Genomic DNA, 26,195 nt, shown 5'->3' on the forward strand with positions numbered 1-26,195 from the left:
TTGCCACTGGTAATGGAAAAAAACCCAACAAAACAAAACAAAACAAAACAACCAGTAACAGCTGAGCTTAGCATGTGTTCACTCCATTTTCATTAACATATTTAAAAAAAATCTTGTTTGTTCCCCTGACTGTATAGAAATTGTTCATGGAACAAGGCTGCAGTAGTTAGGATTTAGTGTTTGCCAAGTCAAGATCTATCTCTTGCTTTTCTCTTAAGAGCTGCATGACTTTTGACAAATTACTTGACCTTCCCAATTTTCAAATTCAGTGCCATGGAGATAATAGCAAGTCACTGGGTTGCTGTGGGGATTAAAGCAGTAGGTACACATGCGAAGCATTTTAGCACACCAGCCTGGCACACATTGAACTAGAATTCTATGAATGTCAACTCCTTTTTGCAGCAGGACATGCTTTTCTTTCTGCTGTTCCAGGGTTGGCGCAAAAATGGGGGTGGAGAGGAGGCAGAAAAGTCCCATAAGGATCCAGAGGAGGGGACTGGACTAGAATAGGAAACATGAGAAACACAGGAGACAAGGGGCTTGACACACTTTGAGCCGAAAGAGGAGTCGAGTTCTGTATCCTTTTCTGGGCTCTGTGTATATGTTAAATCTTTTTTCTCACTGAAAATAAACTGCATCCCCATGCCCTGTGAGGTAACAGGGGGCAACGAATGACTTTCCTTATGACTGTGAATGGATAGGGCACCTCCCGTGACAGAACTCCAGGTTAATGGTGCTCAAAGGGCAGTCTAGATACACCTACCACGGTGAATGTTGAGTCACCATATATAATTGCTGAGTCAACATACTGTACACCTGAAACTAACAACACACTGTAGATTAACTATACTTCAATTAAAAAAGTAGGTAGTGGGGCGCCTGGGTGGCTCAATCGGTTGAGCATCCAGCCCTTGATTTTGGCTCAGGTCATGATTCCAGGGTTGTAGGCTTGAGTCCTGCATCCAGCTCCACGCTGCGCATGGAGTTTGCTTGGGATTTTCTCTCTCCCCGCGCCCCCTTCCACTCTCACTGTCTCTCTCTAAGGTACTTTTTTAAAAGGGTAGTTAAGAAGCTCTGTTCCTGGAATGTAGATCAAGGTAAGTACAGAAAGTTACGAGTCTGCGTTTAGAAACTGTGATCGCAACTTGACAGAGTAGTTTTTTTTTTTTAATGTTTATTTATTTTGAGAGAGAGAGAGAGAGAGAGAGTGAGCAGGGGAGGAGAGGGAGAGAATCCCAAGCAGGCTCTGAGCGAACAGCTCAGATCTTAACCAACCATGATATCATGACCTGAGCTGAAATCAAGAGTCAGATGCTTAACTGAGCCACCCAGGTGCCCTGCAACTTGACAGAATCGTTTTGTCTGATGAATGTAATAATGAGCAGGAGGAATGTGTATTTTTGTGTCTATTTTTTTCCACATCTCTAGGAATTCATTTTTTCAGTTAACTTTTTTCCTTAGTAATTCATTTTTATTTTTCTTCACAAGACTATAGGCCCACAATAGTTCAAAATTTTAAAAACTTAACTTTCACAACTGGTCCTTTGAAAATAACTACTCTAGAAAATAATCCAAATTTTTCTACAGTCCTGACAATAGTCAATATTCCACTTCTGAATGCTCTTAAGGACTAACATTTGAAGGAACTCTTTAGCCTGAACCTTTGTTCCTAAGAACAGGCCAAACTTAATAGTTTGAGACAATTCTGGAATCTTTATTGCTTATAACATTAAGCTTTTATGAGTACAAGAAAGATTGTGAAGAATTTTCTGAAATATAGAAAAAAAATATAAACAGCAAGGAAGGTGAGGCAATTTAAAAAATCCACCTTGTAAAATATACATTTTTATGAGGTAGATCGAAATATATACTGATACAGAGAAGCCCAAGGTATGTTCAGTGAAGAAACAAGTTGTAAACTGTACTTGTAATATGATGCTGTATTAAAAAAATTACTATATACATAGAAGAAAACCTGAACTAATATAAATTAACCAGTCTGAAAAAAAAAATCAGTTCTTACATCTGAAATGTTAGGCTCCCAGGGGCGATTATGTTCTCATGTTATATACTTGCTTTGTGTTTGAACTTCAAATTTTTATCATGACTATATGATACACCGTAATATGAAACAGATCGATGTGTGATGTTGAACAATTTGCCTCTGTCATGTTTTGGTCATCAATAAATATACCGAAAATGCAGTTGAGAGAGGTTTTCCTAAAAAGATAGCGGGTAAAAAAAATCATACAGCAAGCCCCCGGTGCTTCTATTTCTTTACCTTCTTTAAATATTTGGGGGCCAAGTTCCACGCGTTCTTTCCAGGCCCACTTGCAGTTCTGAGCATTCCATTTCTTGAACAGAAGAAGGCTATTTCCATTTAAGATACTTGCACGGAAGTATTAAGGTCTTCCTACATTTCATTTCCCATTCCCTTCTCCCCATTGTGCAGGACAAATACATGCCAGATGAAACATTTTCCTGAATTTAAAAGACCAGTTTGCGACTCTGCAAAACTAGGATGAAGGGCTTGTTACAAACAAACAACATTCACAAGACCGGGAAGCCTAAAAATTCACATCTGTCATCCTCAGCGAGGCAATAAACTACCGTATTTCATCAGTTCTAAGACAACTTTATTGTGAGACACAGCATCATTTTATGTAGCGCTAAGAAAGAAAAAAACACTGCCAATTCCTTTAGAGCATGCCATCAGTCAAAAGATGCATCCTGATTTCAAGGATGTAAATGTGAAAAGATGGGCACCTTGGCGTCAGTAAAATATGGTAATACTACAACTAAAAATCTGCAATCTTGTCCAAGAGGATTACATGAAGTAGAACACTTCAAACTGCTTTGGATGAACCCTGAATATAATGGAAGAATACGTAAACATTTTCAGTAGCACACCTTCAGTTTATTGACCTATGTAAAAAAATAATAGGTCTTAAAAAGTCAGAACAGTAAAAGAATATGCAAAAGTATTTCTGTTTCTAGAAGGCTATACAAATATGCAAAAAGGAATAAGTTATTATTTTTCTGCATGTCTTCTGTTTTGCTCCAAATTTGTTCCCCAAACTTCATTTTTAATGATACAAATGACTAAGGACCAGCTTAACAAATCATCTTTATGTATATATTACATGCTTTGGAATATAGATAGAAAATGTTCCAAAAAAGTTGTTCAGAAACTTCTCTCTTCACAATAGGAACATGAAACCTGTATAAAAGGGGGGGTAGGGAGCACCTTTTATGGAATATTGAAGCAGAGTGAAGATGACAAAAAAGATCAATCTAGAATATGGAATTTTTTTTTTTTTTTAAATCCTACCATAAACCATAGCTAATTAGTTCTTCCAAGTGAAGTATGAGGTAGTTTTAGCCTCATAATTAAATCTGCAGCTTGGAGTTTTTTGTGTTTTTTTTGTTGTTTTTTGTTTTGTTTTGCTTTTGTTTTTTCCTTTTTAATGACTAATCTTGTTTTTGTCACTTGGTGACTTAGAACCCTCTGTGGGATCTGGACAATATGCTTACTTTCCTAATGTTCACCATTTTAAGGCACGCAATTCATCTAAAATGATGTGGCTTTTGTTTTGTTTTGGGTTCTTTGTGTATTACCTTAAAATAGTTTTTCAAACTCTTGATTATAAAAACTCTCCATGTCAGGTCTGCCATTTCAAATGACAATCAAATTGGAGAGTTACCAGCCTGAATAATAACCCATCAGGCCACTGGTGTAGAAAGAAAAAAGCAGCCCAATAATATTGGACCTTAGAAAATTCTCCAAGCAGAGTTTGTCAATTATTCAGTGGGCTGCTGTGTTTTCCCCAATCTGCTACCATAAAGTTATATTACAGGATGCTCCAGCAGTAAGTCTTTCCAGAACCCATTTTATGGTGCTTATGAAAACCATCACTCTTTATAATATCCTAAAAACATTTACACTCATTCAGAACTTCATGAAAATCCAGCTTCTCTTCAAGTAATTTTCCAATACTGTCTCAATTGTTGACGTCCATGTAGAAATGGCATGTCATTCTTCGCCGGCTCACAACTCCAAACTTTCTGATGGTGAGCAATGACTGAGGAGCTCCTCGTTGTTCTTCTTCTCATCATGCTGAACTGTGCTCTGAAATTTCCCAACCTTCCTTCCTATTGGAGACCCTGAACACACTTTTCACAGTTTTACGGTTTGCCTTCAACAACTTTTATTCCCTTAACAAGTGCTTGCTACTGATAAAGGCTGAGTCTGTCCTTGGCAATGGTTCCACCTTGCTGTTAGGTTAGTGCCCGGAGCTGGAAAGGCATGTGGTTCAGGGGCTTTTCCGTGGCCTTAGAGTGTGATTCACTTCCAGGGCAGCAAGAGTCCTCTCTTCAACCTTTGATGCCTTTAGCTTTCTAAAGCCAAATAGCTTTCTGGGAAGACGAACACATTTTGCAAGGCACACTAGTGTGAGAACGCGGTGCTTGGTCAAGAGGTCCAAGTACAGTTCAGACTAATGTTCCAGGCTTTGAATCTTCGTGCCAAAAGAGCCTCTGCTCTCTACTCTTCAGGCTTTCTTCCAACCGGTTTCCATCTGTACTGTCCAGTTGACTGATCTCTGTGTACTGTCTATTAAAGGAAACCAGAAAAGTTGTTACTTGTGGTCATTTTGATTCCCAGAGTACAAAGATTACTTAAAGAATTAGTAGAAAGCACCGTCAAGAAAATATCCAACACTTGGAAATAGGCAAAGCATGACTGTGTGCTGTCTCATTGTCCTACTGGAGCATTGTTGAAAAGGCCCATGCAAGGTGTACTTAATTCTCAAGGGAGATATTCCTTTGTCTCACTTTCATTTACCATTGATAAGGACCCAGATTGTGGTAAGTTACATGTTAATTTTTAGGGTTTTTGTCTGGGAGAAATACAAATAACTTCTGTCTAGTATAAAAAGATTATGGTTAAAGTTTTATCACCCTGTGAGCCATTAACTGTTTTGTTTTTTTTTTTAAATCTAATTTCATAATCTTATTCCAGCATTTTATCTTTCAGTGTATTGAATTCAGTCTTTTGAATTGTCTCAGAAACAACTTTACCATTCTGTTAGTTCTCTCATTAATGGGTTAAGTAAATCTTTGACACACGCCCATTTTCTCTTTGTGGGAGAGTCATATTTTTAACTTTTTAAAAAGTATTCCTGACAGCCACATTTTAAGTATTCTTCAAATTAAGAGACTATACTAGATCCTTTCCTCAGGGACAAAGGAATATATTTAGAGGCAGGGGCACCTAGGGACACATTTTACACCCGTAGGGTGTATTGGTCAAGAGTAAATTGGAAACAGCATCACATATAAAAATCACAGGCATGTTTGGAGGGTAGATCCAAATGAAGGCATCCTATTATACAAACCATTCCAATCAGCAAAACTTCATTCCTACAGTAGTAGTTTAGAATAGGTTAGATAGTTAGTAGGTTTCTTTTTATTTTAAATTTCTTTAGTAAAAAGGATTAAAAAGTCATTGGAAGAAGAGCTTTGGAAAGAAATGCTCCGTGAAAGCAGGTATTTAGTGTTTTCATCTAATATAAACACAAAGTCAGATTTCCACAGCTTCACACATCGGTCAGTGAGCAAAACACCTGCTAAGCAAGAAGCAACACACAAATCTGAGGGGCTGTACTTACTACTGCTGGCTACACTTAGCAAAAGAGAATTTAAAACTGATCTCATTTCTGGAGACACAACCATTCTCCGGGACAGAAGCCCTCGGTTTTGCCTAGTTTAGGTAGAGTTAGATAAGGAAGAGAATGGGCAATGGAAAACCGGAAGTGAAAGAAAAACAGTTATTTGAAAACACAGTTTGTAGCATAGAGACAAGAATTGGACTGTATTATATACTAGGTAGGATAAGAGACTTCAACATTTGTGATGCTGGAAAGTTTATGCCACTGCCAATTATACCAAATCAGACCTGGAAACAAACTCTTATTGGTAAAAATTTATAGCTTTCTGTAGTATCAAGAGCCAGACACTCTGGGAGAAAGGATCTCTAAATAATACATACTTCATTTATTTAAAAAAAATACTCAAGGGGCGCCTGGGTGGCTCAGTCGGTTAAGAGGCCGACTTCAGCTCAGGTCATGATCTCACGGTCCGTGAGTTCGAGCCCCGCGTCGGGCTCTGTGCTGACAGCTCAGAGCCTGGAGCCTGTTTCGGATTCTGTGTCTCCCTCTCTCTGACCCTCCCCCATTCATGCTGTCTCTCTCTGTCTCAAAAATAAATAAACGTTAAAAAAAAAAACAAAAAAAACCAAAAAAAAACTTCAAATCTTTAACTTAAGGGCAGATCTAAAGTTTTTTATTTTTATCTTTATCTTGAAACCAAATTTCCTTCTTATTTAAAAAAATTATGTTTCCATCAAAAACACAATTTTACAGCAAATTCCTAAAATTTGGTGGATGGCTGTTATTATACTTGCTTTGGTAACAGGTCTAGTTAAATTGATCATTCTGGGGTGTAATAAAAAAATCCTTAGGGCACCTGGGTGGCTCAGTGGGTTAAGCATCTGACTTTGGCTCAGGTCATGATCTCACGGTTCATGAGTTGAAGCCATGCATCGAGCTCTCCTGTCAGCATGGAGCCTACTTCAGATCCTCTGTCTCCCTCACTCTCTGACCCTCCCCTGCTTGCGCAGAGCATGCGCTCACTCTCTCTCCCTCTCTCTCAAAAGTAAGAAAGAAAAACATTAAAAAAAATCCTCAATAGGCAAACAGATGGAAATAAGCACACCTGTACCTCTGTTGCTGGGTGGATAAACTGGCAAATCTTTCTGGAAAGCAAGGGCTTCAAAAAATACATTTTTCAAGTTAACCCATTAATTCTACTTATTGGAATGTATCCTATGGCAATAATCTGGGATTGAGACAAATATTTTGTAGAAAGATGTTAACAGCAGCATTACAATGAATCATAATGAAAAAAAAAATCTAAAAATTCAAAATACAGGAAATAAAGTATGGCATATTTATGAGGGGAATATCATGTTGCTCCCATGAAACAAGGCTTAAAGAGTTTTAAAAAATATGAGCACATGTGTATGTTGTGATATTAAGTAAAAAACTGGGATTCATAGACAATGAAAGATGTACAATCATACATAAGTTTATCATTACAACCACGTTAAAAACGGATACAGAAAAATGGGGGAATGTGTCAAGATGCTAACAGAGACTACCTCTAGATGGTGGAATTATAAGTAAATTATTTCCTACTTATTTATCCCTTTATCATTTTCCTAAGTTTCCACAGCGAGCTCATATAATGTGCATGTGCGCGCACACAATAGGGATCTTTAAATAGTTTCTCATTTCCTGTACGTTGCCGCCCCTCTGACGTCAGACTCCCGTGTCAAGCCATCTTGGGCTGGCTGAAATAGAAAGGCACATTTGGCAAAAACACATTTTCTCTAAAAATGTTTAGTACCTTCCCGAGTCCAGTGAAAGTGGTGTCAAGGATTTTAGAACTGTCTTACGTGCTGACTGTTTTCTGTTGTGTCTAACTCAGTCAACAAAAAAGGAAAGTAAAAGTATACAAATAGGACAACAATTTGCAAATGAACTATACAAAACGATGAGAACTGAATCGAAAACCTTCAGCTCCAATTTTGGGCCAAAGCCATTTTAGTTCTTGCTCCTAACTCATTTGCATTATTTACAAAACCCCAAGATATATGAAGTCCTCTGAGGTATATTTTCACTAACATTCTATTTTGAGCACACCCTTTGTTGAGTTGAGACAATTGGCCTAACAGTTCCAGCCAAGAAAAACTCTCATTGAGCATCGAGAAGAAAAAAAAGGCTTTGGGGGTTGAATAGCTCTAATTCGCTTATAACACTGAGTAATTTATTAAATTATGATTTCACTCATTTGTGGAATTTAAGAAACAAAACAGATGAACATAGGGGGAAGGGGGAAAAAAAGAGAGAGAGGGAAGCAAACCATAAGAGACTCTTAACTATAGAGAACAAACTGAGGGTTACTGGAGGAAAGGTGGGTAGGGGATGGACTAGAGAGGTGATGGATATTAAGGAGGGTGTTTGTTGTGATGAGCACTGGGTGTTGTAGGGAAGTGATGAATCACTAAATTGGACACCTGAAGCCAATTTTACCATATATATTAACTAACTAGAATTTAAATAAAAATTGAAATTAAAAAAAAGGAAAGCAAGAAACTAAACTCTTAAAATCAACAGGATAGACACTCTTATAAGTTATTATCTGTGTAAGTCTTCCTATGCCTGAAGCAATTTGGCCTCAAGCAAATTTAAATAAAAACAAACAGAAAATGCTCATTTCTTGGCACCATGGGTTTGAATTATATTCTGTGAAAAGTGACAGGGAGATGTGACCTCTTCAAACTTAACTCATCCTGCATATACAAAGAAGTGAAAAACGTGTAATGCAGAGTTTACAATCTTTTTTAAAACTGCATTTTAACAAATTGTTCTTGTACATTTCCTCCAAATGTTTACAAAGAATCATGATTATAAATAGAACAGCTGGCTGTGTCTGTAGCTTCTTAATGAACACAGGGTCAGACACAAAAAGGCAGCAAATGTTTGAAATCAAGCCTACCAACTGTCTGTGAGGAATTTTGGTGTGAGCAACCTTTTCTGGGGTAGAGATATCTTTCCTACAAGGTTTCAGAAGAGTCCTAAATGGATATTATCTATACTATGGTTTTAAGCACTTCGATTTAAAAAAAAACCTTCAGACACAGATTTTAGTGTATACATGTCTAGGAATAGAGTCAAATTTGAATGATCTAGATTAGGAGTGAACAAACCTTTTCTTTAAAAGCCTGATACACAAAAACAACCAGAGATATGGGGCTCCTGGGTGGCTTAGTTGGTTCTGCATTTGACTTCGGCTCACGTCATGATCTCATAGTTCATGAGTTTGAGCCCTGCACTGGGCTCTGTGCTGATGGCTCAGAGCTTGGAGCCTGTTTCATATTCTGTGTCTCCCTCTCTCTTTGCCCCTCCCCTGCTCATGCTGTCTCTTTCTCTTCCAAAAATAATCATTAAAAAAAAAAAAACAGACATAGACAATATGTACATGAATGAACATGGCCATTTTCTAATAAAACTTAATTTACAAAAACAGGTGGCAGCTGGTTTGGGCCTATAGGCTATGGTCTTATGATCCTTGAGCATTCATAAAATAACATAGAATTCCTGAATTCTTTTGACCAGGGATAGGCTAGTAGAATTTCGAAGCATTGCTTTCTCACCTGCCTGGAGAGGGCAAAGGATTATAGATGTTGCCATAGCAGCTGGTGTAGGAAGAATGTGCCGGGGTCTCGTATTCAGATAGCCCTACAGCTATCTGGGTCCTCCAGTTCCCAGAAGCATTTGTAGAAGATACTGGAAATAAATATGAAAAGAGACAAAATTAGTGAGAATATTCAAAATGAAGATTATTTAGGCCATTTAGACGTACATTATAATTATCTGTGTGCAGAGATTAAGAGACAATGGTTATAATCAACAGAGTTCTTTTCTATTCAAGTATAGTCACTTACTGGCCATGTGACCTTGGACAAATAGTTTATTCTCATTAAGCCTTAGTTTCTTCACCTGTAAAGTGGGGATAATACAAATACATCCTGTATAGGGATGGTATCATGATTAAATAAGGTCATATATGAGAATATTTAACACTTTGCCTGGTACAGAGTAAGCACCCCAAAATGGTAACTATTGATATCATTATGAACGAGAATAAAGTTAATTGAAAGGCATGCTATAAAAAATAACCTAAAAGGTTATTTATATGAAGAGAGTCTTTCCACTTGGGCTATGGTGGCTAGATATATATAAGGCTTTATTTATAAAGATAAGGCAACGAGTTTGAGTTTCTTGGAGGCCTTTGGTGGAAAAGCACTCCATAAATTGACCTGTGGATAAGACTGTTCCTCGGCCCAAGGCAACATCAGCCACTAGCAGAATCAATGCATACTTTTTGCCTAAAAAAAAAAAAAAAAAAAAAGTGTGTGTGTGTGTGTGTGTGTATGTGTGTGTGTGTGTGTGAAGGGGTGGGGAGGGTAATTAGAACAGGAGGCATTTCAGGAAGAAGAGAATTAGCTCTACTGAGGGACTGAACTGGAGCAAGATAAGGGCACAATGCAGGAACAAAGCCTAGTGAATGTGTCACACTGGTGTTGTTCCCCCTCTAAAACCAGTCCTGCCTCATGCTGAGGACGCACAAGGTGCCCACAATGGCAGGCTGGTGGTCCAAGACCCATACTGCTCATGGATCCTTCCAGCTCCCCTCCATTTCGGTTCCTGGCAGCCACCCTCCGCCTCTTCTTTCTCACACCCACAAAACCCCTGTGACCAGTGTAGGACAGATGCATTTCAAAACTCATCTGTGGCCCTGGATGCCATGAGATTTTGACTCAAAGATGTAATTCTCTCACTTTGAGCTTCCACGAATGTTTCATAACTCTGAGTCAGGGGTTGGCGGGCTTGGTGGTGAAGGTATCAGAGCTGTGGTAGAATTCCCATTCCAGCACTTACCAGCTTTGGGGCTCAGGCAGGGTCATTTGAACTCGCTAAGCTAGAACTGCCTCCATGGCAAGATTAGGATACTCATAATAAACAACAACAGCACTCACTGTACAGAAGTGTTGCATACATTAAATGGGATAGTGCACATAAAACACTGGGCATGCTGTGTGGCCCAGGGTTAAGTTGCCAACAGACGATGGCTGTCATTTCTACTAAAACTGAGTCATCAAGAGAGTCTTCAGCTGGCTGGAAGGAATTACAAAACCCCTAATTTGGCAAATAATAGGAAACTCCATGATGCATGTGTGCATGTCTGTTGTAATACATTTTTGTAGCTATTAAATGTAGACAGGAATGAAGAAAATTCCAAAAGGGAATTCTAGGAGGTCTAATTTTATCCCTCTGATTCCTTACTACAGTGTAATGCTTTTTGGTCTGTGGGGCCAAATCCTGCTGCTACCAGGTAACCTCCTACTGGGTCTGAATCAGGAAACATTAACTCCGTTCTTACTTTTGTCTGAGACACTGAGCCAAGCACTAGTAACGCTCTGGTTTGGGAGGTGCACCTGCTTCTCTCTGGCCTATTTAAATAGGCATTACCCCAGCCCTGTGCCCCAGTGGGCTTCTATATGCATCTCAGCCCTCCTTGTTTGGTTCTTTCTAACACTGTCCCTGGGTTTGGTTTCTGAAAGAACCTCATGCAACGCCCTGAACTGTAGGGTGAAGAAAGGCACTGTATAGGCGTGAGCCATAAATAACAAGGAATACATGACAGGACACTTTTTGTATGTTAGATATGGTAATAAGTGGGAAAGCCCTAACGGAAGTCCAAAGTCCTACGCAAACAGAAGAGACATTAAACCCAAATAGAAATCTCCATGGAAATGCCTCTGGTCAACAAGCTTATGAAACTTTTAAAGACACAGTTTTCACAGATTTATTACTCAATGAGTTGGGAATCCCTGTGCTGTCTTACTAAGGGGTCATGCTTGAAAGCAGGGGCAAGAATGCATGACCTCAGGTTTTCACATAGTCCAGGGCTGTAGAGCTTTAAAAGTGTTTTCTTTGTATATGTTCCTCTGGCTGCTAACTAGACCGGGTGCTCAAGGCTGGAAACCGTGCCAATGTTGTCTCCTCAGCATCTGCGATATGCCTGCTTGTTTGCTGAATAAACGAAACCATAGGCAGATACTCCTCTTTCTCCCCACTTCTCTACTGAGGGCAGCTCGAACAGCTGGGGGGCATGGGGGTAAGCAGGAAGTTCTTCACGGGTTTTAGTGGATGGAGGGGCCAAAGTCAATGCCTGAAGGGAATATCTCTAATCAAAATTATCTTGGAGAATCCCTTAAAGCAGCCATAAAGTAAAGTCTAAAGGATTACTGAATTGAGTCAAGGCATACAAAGTACTTAGAACAGTGCCAGGAACAGTGTTTACTAAATGCTGGCTCCCCTCATAATTATTAAGAGCCTCACGTAGCTACCTGAACATTCAAACCAAACTGCCTTTAGATGATCAAGTTCCTGCTGGTGAACAGGGAAGGGTGTATAATAATCCTAATGTTTTCTGCTTACCCGAAGGGTTTACTCTGCTTTTGAATATATCAAACATCCGTGACCAGAACACTTTTATGAGATGTGCCTATCAAGGTAAGACCTAGAAAAGATACAATATTTGAAAGCCCCCAACACCGAGAGGCATAGAGTAAGTGCTCAATAAATATCTGCTGCATTTGAATCTACAACTTGCTCCATCAGACTCCTGTGGGCTGTGTTCTTTGGAAAGCTAGAGAGACGAACTGTTTTTAAGTTGGCAATTCTTACTGTGGTGCCACAGAATGGCTACCCAGCTCATGACCTTGGGTACTGGTCCCATGATCCCTGAGGGGAGTGGTTTAGGGGGCGGGTGGGTGGCAGGCATGAGGTAAATTCAATCTGGGTATCAAGCGCCTCCACCATATTCTTACCTGAAGAGTAGGAAGATGTTCGACTGCTGGGAGAGCAGGGTACTTGCAACCCAGCAAACCCAAGGCATCTCTGCGATCCCCTGTCCGAGTCAAAGCTAGTCTGGGGGCTGTGCCCCTGATCCTTCTGTCCAGAGGCCCGCTGGTACCAGCCACGCAGGTGCTCGGCAACTAAGGCCTTGTGGATGTTTTTGGTGATGTGCTCTGACTTAGCTGCAGCCTTCCTGGGCAGCCGGAGAGTTGCATATGGGTTATGGGGTACCCGGTCGACCTCGTCTTCATGAAAGGACCTGCTATAGTCCCTTTGGCGCTCGTATCCATAGTGGACCGAGGACCGGTAAGAAGGATTGACACTGTACTGTCCCTCAGTGTCATTCTCATAGACATAGCCGCCGCTGTAATAAAGGTCACACTCTGCATATGGTGTGTACCCGGCAATATAGTAACTAGAAGAAGGTTGTTCCTGACTCTTTGTGTAGACGCCATTCCTCAAACTATCCTTTTGTGCTAGGTTGGGCATGCTTCCTGAATTTGAAGTCGAAACATTCTGTTTCTTAGACCTTCTCCGGCCCCTGGCACGAGTGTCCAGAGTCTGAGTAGTGTAATAGGGGCCAGCAACAGGCGTCACGCAGTAATACTCTGTGCTTGATTGGCTGGTGTAGGAAGACCCGTCATCCAGGATTTCCGTACTACTGCTTCTTTGGGATTTGGAGAGGGAGAAAAATGGCTTATCGTTGTCCATCTCAGACAGCAGGTGGGACTGAGACTCAAGGCTTCCACTCCGTTGGCGGCAGTGCTGGGAAGAAGATTCGGGTCTGCAAGAGGAGAAAGGCAAACTTGTAACAGAATCAAGGAAAGGAGGATGGAAATTAAAAATACAAAGACATGGTTGAAGGATTTAATCACCCCTTGAATTACTATAAAACTTTTAAGGTTTCCATGGGCGCCTGGGTGACTCAGTCAGCTGAGTGTCCAACTCTTGATTTCAGCTCAGGTCATGATCTCACAGTTGTGAGACCGAGCCCTGTGTCAGGGTCTGCCCTGGGGGTGGAACCTGCTTAAGATTCTCTCTCTCCTTCTCCCTCTCCCTCTGCCCCCCTTCTCAAAACAAACAAACGAAAACTTTTAAGGTTTCCAAAGCAGACTGCACAAGAGAATCCATTTGTTCACATAATCCATTGGTTCCCATGCAAGTTCACTGTCATGGTCCAAATGCGAAAAGAACCAGGTTCTATAAATTGTGCAATCCACAGCCTTACTCGAGGGTAGGGAAGATAAATTGATGATGTGCAACTTGTATCAAAGCCTAAAAAAAAAAAACAAAACCCAATGGGTCTTGGGAGGTTCCTCTCTTCCAACAGGATAGCAGGAGACAGACTAAGGTGAAGGCAGCACAGCATGAGGGAGAGTCTGGGCTGAGTCATGGCTCTGCCATTTCCCAGCTGTGCCAGCTTGGGTAAGACATTTAACCTCTCTCAACCTTGCTTCCGCCTCTGGAAAATGAGGGGGTTAAATGGTATCTGATATTTACAATTAAAATATAATACCTACAAAAATATAATATCTATTCAAACAAAGGATATTTTCAAGTACATTTCCTTTGTACTTGAAAGTACACGCAGTAGGGACTGGTGGCTCAGCGAGTTAAGCATCCAACTTCGGCTAAGGTCACGATCTCATGGTTCATGAGTTTGAGTCCGGTGTCGGGCTCTCTGCTGTCAGCACAGAGCCTGCCTTGGATCTCTGTCTCCCTCTCTGTCTGCCCCTCGTCCGCTTGTTCTCTCTCTCTTTCTCCATCTCAAAATATATAAATAAACTTAAAAGAAAAAGTACATTGAAAATGTAGACCCGTAAAATAGTCCTGCTGCCTCAAGTCCCTTAAAATGATTAAAAAACACAAGAAAGTAAAGCAAAACTTTGAAGCAAAAATCAGCAGAGTCCAAGTAACTGGAAGGAAGCGCTCTTACTCCAAGTGGCTGCTGCTGTAGGCGTTTCGGGTGAGAACCGGTGTGGTGGGCATGCTGCGTCCTCCCTGGGGCCGCCTCTCCAGGGTTCTGTAAGGGCTGCTGTGCGTCGACAGCATTTCCCTGTGATGGTAAAGAGAAGAATTGCGGAAATGATGAGCCTCCCCACATCTCTGGCAAACATCATAAGGTGCTTTGAAACTTACTGGAAGCTGAAGGAAGGGAGCATAGGAGGAAACTGGGAAGGGTGTCTTAGTAGCCTGTTATGTCCTAGGTGAGTTTGAGGGGAAACATGAGTGACCTGAGTCATAAATAGGAAGGAAAATAATTTTAAAAACTTTTTAAAAGAGTATACTGAATAAAAGAGACTGGAAGCAACTAGAGGGATGCCTGGGTGGCTCAGTCAGTTAAGTATCAGACTCTTGATTTCGGCTCATAGTCATGGGATCAAGTCCTGCGTCCGGCTCTGTGCTGAGCACACAGTCTGCTTAAGATTCCCTCTCTCTCCCTCTGCCCCTCCCCGGCTCATGCTCTCTCCTCTCTCTCTCAAAACAAACAAACCAACCAACCAACCAACCAACCAACCAACCAACCAACCAACCAGAGTAGGGGCAGCAAAGCCTTTTTCTGTAAAGAGTGTAATAGTCAATTTTTTTGGCTTTGCCGGCCAGATGGCTCTGTCTTGACTGCTTTACTCTGTCCCTGAAGTACAAAAGCAGTGTAGACAAGATGTAAGTGAATGGGAGTGGCTGTGTACTGGTAAAGCTTGGCTGTGGATACTAAAAGTCAAATTTCATATAATCTTCACATTTGATTTCCCCTCCAACTATTTAAAAGTACAAAAACCATTCTTAGCGCACAGGCCACACAAACCAGGTGGCAGGATGAATTTGGCCAGTGGGTTGTTGTTTTCAGGCCCGTGGATGAAAAGGCAACATACTTAAATCACTTTGTCCACTTCCCAACATGCTGAGAGCACAACTTGAAGTCAGTTTTTTAATTAAACACGACTTTGAATACATTTTTACTAGTACCAAAGCACAAGTTCATTGCAGAAAATTTTGAAAATACAGATTAAAAACAAGAAAAATTTAAATGTCTATAATCTTGAACCTCAGATATAGCCAGTCAACACTGAATATTTTCAGATATTTTTACTAAGCATACTTACTTACAAGCATTTACAGTTTTTAACAATAAAAAAATAAGATCTTACTGTATATTCTCTTTCAAAACCCACATTTAAAAAGAACTCTATCTATGGGGCACCTGAGTGGCTCAGTCGGTTAAGCGTCCGACTTCAGCTCAGGTCATGATCTTGCAGTTCGCGAGTTTGAGCCCCGCATCAGGCTCTGTGCTGACAGCTCAGAGCCTGGAGCCTGCTTTGGATTCTGTGCCTCCCCCCCCTCTCTCTCTCTGCACCTCCCTGCTGGCGCTCTGTCTCTCTCTCAAAAATAATAAACATTAAAAAAAAAGAAACCAAAACACCTCTATGTAATGTTCTTTGTTGGTTAATATTCATCTACAATGTTATTTTAATGACAGTTTAGCCTTCCACTGTAAGGACTTGTAACATATTTAAACAATCTACTAGTTAAACATTTGGGTTATTTTCAGTTTGTCGCTAATGTAAACAGTGCCGTGATGAGCATCCTGTAGTTAACTAATTCAACAGGAAAAATTCCTCTAAGTCAAATTGCTGGATCAAAGAGCAAACCTATCTTAAGCTATTAAGGAAGTAGGTATAATAATTTTTAAGATAAGATTTCTGGTTATAATTTTTTTCCTTTTGCTGCAATAGCTTTGTTTTCCCTAATATAATAAATACACTTGTCCAGTGCTATCCAATGACGGAAATGTGTTGTATCTGTGCTGTCCAATATTCTACCATTAGCCCACATGTGCCTATTAGCACTTGACATATGGCTAGCATGACTGAGGAAGTGAATTTTTAATTTTATTTACTTTTAATTCAACTGGCCAGCACAGCTCTAAACACTTGGATTTCTATTATTTAAGGCAACAGTTCTAAATGCTAACAACTGGGGCTGAGAGGTGATAAAAGCTGTCACTGGTCTTTGAGAAATGAGAAATACAACAAAGTGCTAGCTTTATTTTCATAGGGAAGAATTATTTAATCTAAACAATCTTCCTATATTTTAAGACAAACTTCTACCTTTGCTGAGATGCAGTGTCATGTGCTAGCTAAAAATCACATCACAGGCTTTGGAGTGACGCTGCTGAGGTTCAAATGTTGACTCCAACATTTACTAGTTGATGAACCCAACAGGTCATTCAAGCTTTCTGGTCCCTGGTGTGCTTCTCTGTAAAAGGTAATGATATTAAAACACTTTGAACAGTGTCCGACGTACCGTAAGTGTCCAAAATGTTAACTTCATCATCTTATTTTTATGACAATGGCTGTATTTTTTATTTAATGTCATTTGTTCCCCCATGAAATCATAGTATTGTTCATTTGAACATTCTGATTAGCCAGAGTAAACATTTGGTAATCCTATCTTGGGCCCTATTTATTTTTTCTTTTTTTAATAGTATTGATCCACGCAGTCAAATTCTGAGAATCAGTGGCCTGTCATCTTTTTACGGGCTGGTGTTACTGCCTGATAATATTTACCTGAGACATTTGAGAAAAAAGTCATATCATCTATTTTACAGATTAAAATGAGTTGAAGTCTCATTTCTATTTGAAAGATTAGAAGTCATTTCTGTCACTTGCACTGATGGAGTGATATTTAATGATGGTTTCCTGAGACCATGGGTTATGAAACTAAACTTTGGACATTATATCCAAACCCACACTATAAATAAGGTCCCCTAGAACCTAACATAAATCAAACAGACTTTAAAACATAGGAAACTGCCAAATGCTTTGAAAAGATCTCTTAGAAACACTTGCACTTGCTGTCGACAACAAATGACGGGGTTAGTTTCTAGGCTTTGGTTTTAAAAGAGAATCCCTTTTGAAAGGACAAATAGGGTAATGTCAAAAAGGCTGAACGATTTTGAAGGTAAGATCTCATGGCTGTGAGGATACTGATGATGTGACTTCTCACCTGGACTGCCTGGTATCCACAAACTGTTCATTGACAGACGACTTTCTGAAATGGATTCGCTCGATACCGAGAGACTTGGGGGGAAGAATTCTTGGAGAATGAGGTACTGAACTTGGTCGCTGCCCAGCAAGAGTGAAGGCATCAGCTATAGTAAGTAAATTAACGAATGGATAAATAAGTAGGTAAATAGATAATAAAACCTTGCCAGCACTCAAAAAACAAAAACAAAAACAAAAAACCAAAAAACAAATCAGAAGACCTGGTGAACAGTTTTTCCACAGATGGTTTTGGAAGTATATTACTTTCAGGAAATTTATTTTTATACTTTATACACTAGAAAAAAGAAATTACTGAATACTGCTGACCCTTGAACAACACAGGTCTGAACTGCATGAGTCCACATAAGCACAAATTTTTTTTCTTAAATATAGTACAGCACTGGGGCGCCTGGGTGGCTCAGTCGGTTAAGCAGCCGACTTCGGCTCGGGTCACGATCTCGCGGTCCGTGAGTTCGAGCCCCACATCAGGCTCTGTGCTGACAGCTCAGAGCCTGGAGCCTGTTTCAGATTCTGTGTCTCCCTCTCTCTGACCCTCCCCCGTTCATGCTCTGTCTCAAAAATAAATAAACATTAAAAAAAATTAAAAAAAAAATATAGTACAGCACTGCAAATGTACTTTCTCTTCCTTAGGATTCTCTTCATAACATTTTCCTTTCTCTAGCTTACGTAACTGTAAGAATACAGTATTTAATACATGTAACAGATATGTGTTAATTGACTGTTTAAGTTAATGGTAAGGCTTCTGCCAACAGTAGGCTGTTAGTAGTTAAGTTTGAGGGGGAGTCAAAAGTTATACTTAGATTTTCAACTATGGGGGATGTGGCCACCCCAACCCCCACATTGTTCAAGGGTCAACTGTACTCGTGTGGGGCCTGATCCAACTTTTGCCAATTCAGTAGGTGCCACTCTGAGCAAAGAAACTATTCAGGTGGAATGGGTGATACTAGAGCTTTTCGAGAGTTATATTAAAGAGCTCCTGGGGCTCAGTCAGTTAAGTGTCCAACTTCGGCTCAGGTCACAGTCTCACAGTTCCTGAGATTGAGCCCCGCACCGGGCTCTGTGCTGACAGCTCAGACCCTGGAGACTGCTTCGGATTCTGTGTCTCCGTCTCTCTGCCCCTCCCCCACTTGTGCTCTGTCTCTATCAAAAATAAATAATCATTAAAAAAAAAAAAAAGACACTCCTTCCACCACAAACAACGAAAAACGCTAGTATGTAAAAGGCCAAAGGGAAGCTATCCTATGAAGCTGGAGTGGATCACTTTGTTCACCTTTCAAGTTCTTCGGCCTCTTTGGCTGACCAGAGAGGCTCATCCTGTCATTGAAAGTAATATAACTGATCGATGCTGAGTCATGAGAGCCTTGTTATGCACCCCCACTGACGTGTGCGTTTTCAAAGAGGAATGGCAAGCATGACCCAATTTCAGCTCAAGGAAAGATTTTGGGAATGCTGGAGTTTCATGCACCGTAACACTTGGGGTGGGGTGGGGCGGGGCTGGGGGAGATAACTGCTTTGGGTAGCAGTTTCCCAAAATTCTTTAAATCATGTCATTCAGGTAGCCACTACTCTGCTTAAGCACAAAGAATTACAAAGAAATACTCTATCACTTGATACGAAATCCATTCCATCAGGAAATGTGTGGAACACAGGCCATCACAACACTAATGGCCTTCCTCTATGAAACCAACACAATGACATGTAATCCAATTTCCAAAATGTGTATGTCTTCCTAAGGAAAATAAAATCAACTCCTAGCTATCCAGAATACAGTGATAATCAAAGTTTACACTATATTTCTTGGTTTGAGATTAGACTCCAAATATATAAGATGTCACCATTGGGAAAAGGTGAGTGAAAGACTGTATTATTTACACAAATCCCTGTGAACCTGTAATCACTTCAAGATAAAATGTTTAAAAAAATCCTATAGAGGGCCGCCTGGGTGGCTCAGTCGGTTAAGCGGCCGACTTCGGCTCAGGTCATGATCTCGCGGCCTGTGAGTTCGAGCCCCGCGTCGGGCTCTGTGCTGACAGCTCAGAGCCTGGAGCCTGTTTCAGATTCTGTGTCTCCCTCTCTCTGACCCTCCCCCGTTCATGCTCTGTCTCTCTGTCTCAAAAATAAATAAACGTTAAAAAAAAAAAAAAATCCTATAGAGCGGAGGCTGGCTGGCCCAGTAGGTAGCGCATGCAACTCTCGACCTCAGGATCGTAAGTTCAAGCCCCACATTGGGCATGGCGCTTAGTTAAAAGTAAAATAAAATAAAAAGTAAAGTAAAATAAAAATAAAATAAAAGTAAAATAAAATGGGTGGCTCAGTTGGTTAAGGGTCTGACTTCGGCTCAGGTCATGATCTCATGGTTCGTGGGTTTGAGCCCCGCATCGGGCTCTGTGCTGACAGCTCAGAGCCTGGAGCCTGCTTTGGACTCTCCCCTTGCTCGTACTGTCTCTCTGTCTCTCTGTCTCTCTGTCTCTCTCAAAAATAAATAAACATTAAAAAAATTAAAATAAAATAAAAATCCTATTAAAAAAATCCTACAGAGCCTCACAAACGCTTACTGAGAAACTATCACGCGAGTAATAGTCATGCAATTTGTATGGTACTGTATTTTATTTAATGCTGAATTAACCTGGATAGAAGTTAATCATCGTCTCTGTTCCCCAACCATTCTGCATAAGTTAGTTGATTCTACTTTTCCCAAAAGAATAACATGTAGGCTTTACCAAATTAAAGCAATTGACTTAGTAGTTCAAAATATATAACATATTAAATCAAAATAACATACTTACAATCATCATAGGTGGTAGTGTCAGACAAGGAGCTGCTCTCTGATGGGATTATGTCTTCTGTGAATAAAAATAAGTGCCTTTAGAATAACTGGGCCTTTATATATATACCTACAGTGAGTTTAATAAAGCAATTCTCAACAGAGTGCATCTTATTTTTATTTAGTAAGCGTAACTAATTACAGTGCATTGAGGATAATTAACAATCATAAAAATGGAATAATTTCCTGCCAAAAATATAAACATCTTAGATGTCATACAAATATGACTATGTGTCATATACAAATAGTCCATACAAATATGGACAGATATGGACTATTTCTTAAGACGGCACCGACTTCAAGGGAGTTTTCGTATGCAGCAAGTTTCCAATCTAGCTTCTACACGAGACGAAAACTGTACCCTATACATTGAGGGCTTGTAACCAACGAACTGGAAACAAAAATCATGCCATTCGTGTCATAAATACTACATGTTATGTAACATACACTTGAACCTTCATGTGAAAATCCGTTAGTGTAGATTATTTTTTGAATCCTCCCTGAAGAAAAGGGACTTTTCTTAATAGGTGAACACTTTGTGGAGCATGACCTTCTCGGTTAGACCCGGGTGTCTATGTGGCACTACGGTCATTTTGGACTGGACAATTCTTCGCTGACGGGAGCTGTCCTTCGCAATGAAGGATCTTCAGCCTCCACCACTCTCTCTCAGCAGCACCTCCACACTCGGTTGTGTCAACCAAAAATGCCTGCAGACATTGCCAAGGGTTCCCCGGGGTGCAAAATTGCTCCTGGTTGAAAACAACGGATTAGACAGACCTGGGTTTAATTCTTCGTTTTGTCACTTACTGGCTGTGAGACCTTGGGCAAATGACTTAATCTCTCTGAGCATCCTTTGGGTCAACTGGAACAGGAATATGACTAGTATGTGGTCCGCAGTGCCGAGGTGAGCAGTAAGTGAAGTAACGGATGTACAGCCCTTAGCCTGGCTCCTTGCACAGGGTAAATGCTCAATAAATGTTAGCTACACTTCTTGCTTTTATTACCTAGACACAGCATTCTGGTGGCGGGAAATGCCCATTATGCTCCTGAGTGTTACCGCTGCCCATCAAATGTTAAAAAATGTGGTTAGAAATAAAAATCTTCTCAGATGTGTTGATCTGCCTTGGCAAAACATTCCATACACAGGCATGTACTGGCATGAGTACTGGCGTGATTACAGGCAAATACAGCACCTTCGTATTCACTTTTATGCCATTATGAAGGAAATCTCTCCCATCTGATCTCAAATGATGTTAATCTCCATCAGAGCTAGGCGGACTATCTCTTAATTGGACACACAGTAGTAGAGCTTGAAGGCAAGGTGCCAGTACAGTCAGCTGTCAGGCACATTAAAAAAAAAAAAAAAATCTACCCAATAATCTGCTGTCCAAATGTCACTCATTATAAAGGAGATCACTTGAATCTTGCACAGTTTGGAGATGAATGGGCCACAACAAATGGTTATGAAAGTTAAGCACACTGCTAATCACCTATCTCTGTAGGTCCAGAATGTAACCACCTCCAAGGCCAACTGGACTTCTCATTCAGAGTCAAAGCCATCCTAAATTCTCCAGCTGTAGCTGACTAACATTTGTGCGTTGATGTCTGTGCATTCACAAAAGCCATATCTCTGCTTCATAAATCATACGGCCCTAAACCTAAATATATTCTATAAGCCTAGTTACCATATTTCGTCAAATCTAAGATATATAACTATTGATGTCTCCGTTAAAAAAGAAAAAGTATTGCCAATTACAATGGTAATACACCAGCTAGTATAAAAATTATTCAAATTTCACAGATGTTTAAATGTGGAAAAAATAGTCTTGGGATCAAAGAAATATAAGCATATTTCAACCAGTGATCAAGGCTGAAAACCATGCTGATAAAGTAAGGCCAACGGGACTTGGAATCTACCTAAATGAGATTTTCAGTGTACTTTTTCCCTGAATATGAAAGTCTTAGGTATATAATGTTGAGAATTTTGAAGATACAGAAATTTACTTAAAAAAATTAAGTTATTTGAAATTCCACAGCTACTAGTATTTTGAAATATTTCCCAACCAGTTCTTGTAAGTGCATATTTATATAATGTCAGGATCATATTGTGGTTACAATTTTATACCCCGCTTTCTGCACTTCATGGTATATCACATTTGTCCCTATCTTTAAATAGCCTCCACACATGGCAGGAACTGTAAAAGCTCTATTCACAAATGTTACATAGGTATTAAGAAAATGTATGGTCCCTGCATTAAAAACCTTTCAGAAACTACTGGGTAGGCCCAGCTCTCTTACTACTCCGTGATGTTGAGTGTATTTCTTGCAATGACATCAGGCCAGTTAAAGGTGAATCTGTTATATCATGAACGAACATGGCCATGAATGCTGTTTCATCCTGAAAATTTAAGCAACGCAATAGTGTAGTGTTACAACAGTGAGAAGGTCACCGCAAACCAAGTTCACATACTTGTAACACTGAATTCCCAAACCATTTTTACCCTAAGAAACTTACTTTTAATCGTGTTCTTTCTTTTATCTCTTACCAAATGAACTAATTTGGAAATGCTAGATACCATCAAGGATATATCGACTATGTGACTCAAGGAACCTCACTTCTTACGAACCTGGTAAAATCACTGTTGCTTTCTGGCTGGGTTTCTTTCCACATCTGATCCGGTATTCATTTATCGCGTTTTCAATGTCCTGAAGCTTTTTCACAGCATCCGTGTAATCCTGCTTTCGTTTTTTCTTCACGGTTTTACAAAGGTCTGGCTCGTTGGCAAGTTTCTTCGCAGCTTCAACCAGCTTTTGCTGTATTAGGAAATTGCTCTCCAGTTCTTGTAGAGCAGGGTCCTGCATTTATACAATGATACCGTTTCTTGTACATTTTCAAATCAGGTGCTCTGAGAATAAAACCTTCCTAAGTTTACTGCCTATGTAACTTCAAACACTTTCCTGGAAGACAAACCTTCCTCATCTATTTACCTCAACTTATCACTAATCCGACTTTTTTTTCTTTTAAAGAAGGGAATGCCCCTGAAATCAGTTAGTTGGTTGGGTGATGATGATATTTTTCAAGGAGAGATTCTTCACCCAAGATTCACAGACGTAGACAGTTATGTTAACACACATAGCTTTAGAGACAGATCCATTTGAGTTTGATTTCTCTTTCTAATGGTTCCTGGTTGCATGACCCTGGAAACACTGCTGAAATTTTTTAATGTTACAGGTTTTTCTCATTTTGTATCTCCATTTCTTTCTTTTTTTCCTTTTTATTTTTTCTATGTATCTCCATTTCAAATGCAGATAACATCTACCTTATAAAAATATGGCAAAGGTTACATGAGAATAATATATGTGCATTACTTAGCTCAGGACTGGGTATACTCTATAAGTTGCAAAGCTCACTCTATTCATGATGGAAACAGCTATCATTTCTAAAGCCAAGATGGCTAAATTTGGGCAAGAAGCAGGAGTAGGGTCCTACTGTCCGATGACTCAGATGAGAGAAAACACTGTATACTGGAACTTTATTATACCCGAATGCTGCACACGTATTATCTCATTGAAACTCCTTGCATCCCTCAGTGGGAAGAACAAAGATTACTCCCACTTTATGGATGAAGAAACTGAGGTCTGGGAAATGAGACTTCAGAATGGGCAAACTTATTTGTCAAAGGTTTCTCTGTTTTGCTCAGAAGAGTCTAACGTTAGAGTTCTTAATTCTCATAACAACGTTCCTCAGTTTACCCACAGTTGGGGTTTGTTTCAAGCTCCCTGTGCGCGGAGGAGTAAAAAAGCGAGAAACAACTCAAAGGTACGGAGACGGTGCACAAAAGAAAGAATCGTGTGGTCTACCGTGTCACGTTCAAGTGGCGAGCGCGAGATAAAAATGTACAGCGGTGACTCAAGCACCAAAGAGACAGGTCAACCACATTCAGCTGACAGCTCTTCTGTCCTGTGGCGAGTAGAAATGCTCGCGCTGATGCTCATACCTCCTCGCTGGGCAGCAGGTTGTCATCCAGTTTGAACGCGGCGCCCACACGCCTTCTGACCTGAGGCGGTTTCTCACCGACGTTTAGCGGATATTCCTTTGGCATTTTGCCCGTGAGCTCCTGTAAAACAGGACCGAATCGAGAGGGGGATAACTGACACAGGCCGGGGTTGCAAACACAAAGTGAAGCGTCCCCCAGACCAGAGAAGACACTCACAGCCTCCCGCAAACAGATCTTCTTAAGCTCCTCGACTTTCTTCAGGAGTTTTTCTTGCAAGAGCTTCTCCTTCTTCCTGAGCTCGAGGATTTTCTCCCTCTTCTGCTCCTCACTAACTTCTGAGTCTTGAGAACCTGGAGGGATTGGGAGGGAGGGCAGGGAAGGTTTATCCGAGGCATGTTTCCTTCCTTTTTAAAGGACAAAGGATTTCTAAGTGAAACCTGCTATTAAATCATAATTTATTTCTTTTCTCCTTGTTTCTGAACATAATAAAAGGAAACTGGAGAACATTTTCTCAGGCTTCTGGGCATCCAACAGAGCCTGGTATTATATATACCTTCTGTATTTTGGCTCAGTCATTTTAGAAGCGATGATAAAATACTTAATGTTTCAGACACACCCAAGGAAGAATTTCAGTTTTCTGAGCAGGAGAGAAGGTAAGATGTTCCTGGAGATAATTGTTTAGAATGTCCTTTTAGAAAGCAAGCAAGCAAGGCAAAGGAATGTTGTGTGCTTTAGGATTTAGATGGGAAAATTCATTTGAGTTAAGTTATATATACTTGGTGATAAGAGATTCCAGAATTTCTACAGAGGAAGGGCTTCCAGCAGCAATCACACTGGGGGGGTGGGGCTAGGGCTGGGGTCAAGTTTGAAGCTTGTAGTCACGTTTGGCTATATATTAAGTAGAGAATTAGCTGAGTGTCTGAACAGAAACTAATTATTGGCAGAAGAAGCTGATAGAATGTATGGGGAGAAAATGTCCTTTCAAGTTACCCTGAGCACTCAGTATCGTTGTATCTAGTGTTATTTATACAAGCTTTTTATAATTTAACTTTCCTTATACTTAAAAAAAATTGGTTTATGCTGCAATGCTGCAGGTTTTGCTATGCTTATTTATTCCCCAAATAATGGGTCTAAAATGCATTTAAAAGTGGCTGCTGACCCCTACAAAATAGCGAAATAAAGATTGTTCATACTTTCCCAAAACATTACCTGAAGATATTAAGCTGCCATTACTCGCCATGATGAACTGACTTTTTGCCTCCAGTGTCACCATTTTGGAGACCCCTGGTGTTCCTGTCTCTGTCAAATCCATCGCGATATCATCCAAACTCCTGGCTGAAGGAATTTTTGCCTAAGAGGTATACAACGTTGAAACAGAATTCACTCAACTGAACCTATTTCAAACTGATACAATGATTAAGTTGCTATGGGATAAGTATGTCACGAAGGACAACTCAGAATTTTTATATCCAACGTGACACTTCAGAAGAAAAACATAGGAGACTTAAGCTTACAGCTCAAATGTTCAAATAATTATGCATGAATCCCTCTCACAGTATAGTTCAACCATTAACCTGAACACGTCACCTGTGGACACGTGCCCACATGCCAAAAAGTTGGCGAGTCTTAGAACTTTTAAATCAGGTATATATTGCCCGTCTTTTAATTTTTTTTTTTTTTTTTTGATAGACAGAGAGAGACAGAGTCCAAGCAGGGGAGGGACAGAGAGAGAAGGAGACACAGAATCCAAAGCAGGCTC

The 26,195-nt window shown here is 40.2% G+C and overlaps 1 protein-coding gene across 6 annotated transcripts in view; it reads right to left on the bottom strand.

Annotated features, from left to right (window-relative positions):
• Positions 1–1,809: 1,809 nt before the first annotated feature.
• FRMD4B (FERM domain containing 4B) overlaps positions 1,810–26,195 on the bottom strand; it is a 322,570-nt gene continuing 298,184 nt past the window's right edge. For all 6 annotated transcript variants that reach the window (XM_042979399.1, XM_042979398.1, XM_042979397.1 and 3 more), the window contains 10 exons: positions 25,646–25,787; positions 24,653–24,786; positions 24,437–24,556; positions 23,066–23,294; positions 20,401–20,457; positions 17,556–17,700; positions 14,485–14,604; positions 12,521–13,332; positions 9,278–9,410; positions 1,810–4,612 (listed from right to left, as the gene is read on the bottom strand). In XM_042979399.1, the coding sequence (XP_042835333.1) occupies positions 4,492–4,612; positions 9,278–9,410; positions 12,521–13,332; positions 14,485–14,604; positions 17,556–17,700; positions 20,401–20,457; positions 23,066–23,294; positions 24,437–24,556; positions 24,653–24,786; positions 25,646–25,787 (2,013 nt within the window). In that variant the 3' untranslated portion in view covers positions 1,810–4,491. The remainder of the gene's footprint in view (positions 4,613–9,277; positions 9,411–12,520; positions 13,333–14,484; positions 14,605–17,555; positions 17,701–20,400; positions 20,458–23,065; positions 23,295–24,436; positions 24,557–24,652; positions 24,787–25,645; positions 25,788–26,195) is intronic.

Source organism: Panthera tigris, chromosome A2 (assembly GCF_018350195.1).
Source record: "Panthera tigris isolate Pti1 chromosome A2, P.tigris_Pti1_mat1.1, whole genome shotgun sequence".
In the NCBI taxonomy this organism is placed as follows: Eukaryota; Metazoa; Chordata; class Mammalia; order Carnivora; family Felidae; genus Panthera; species Panthera tigris.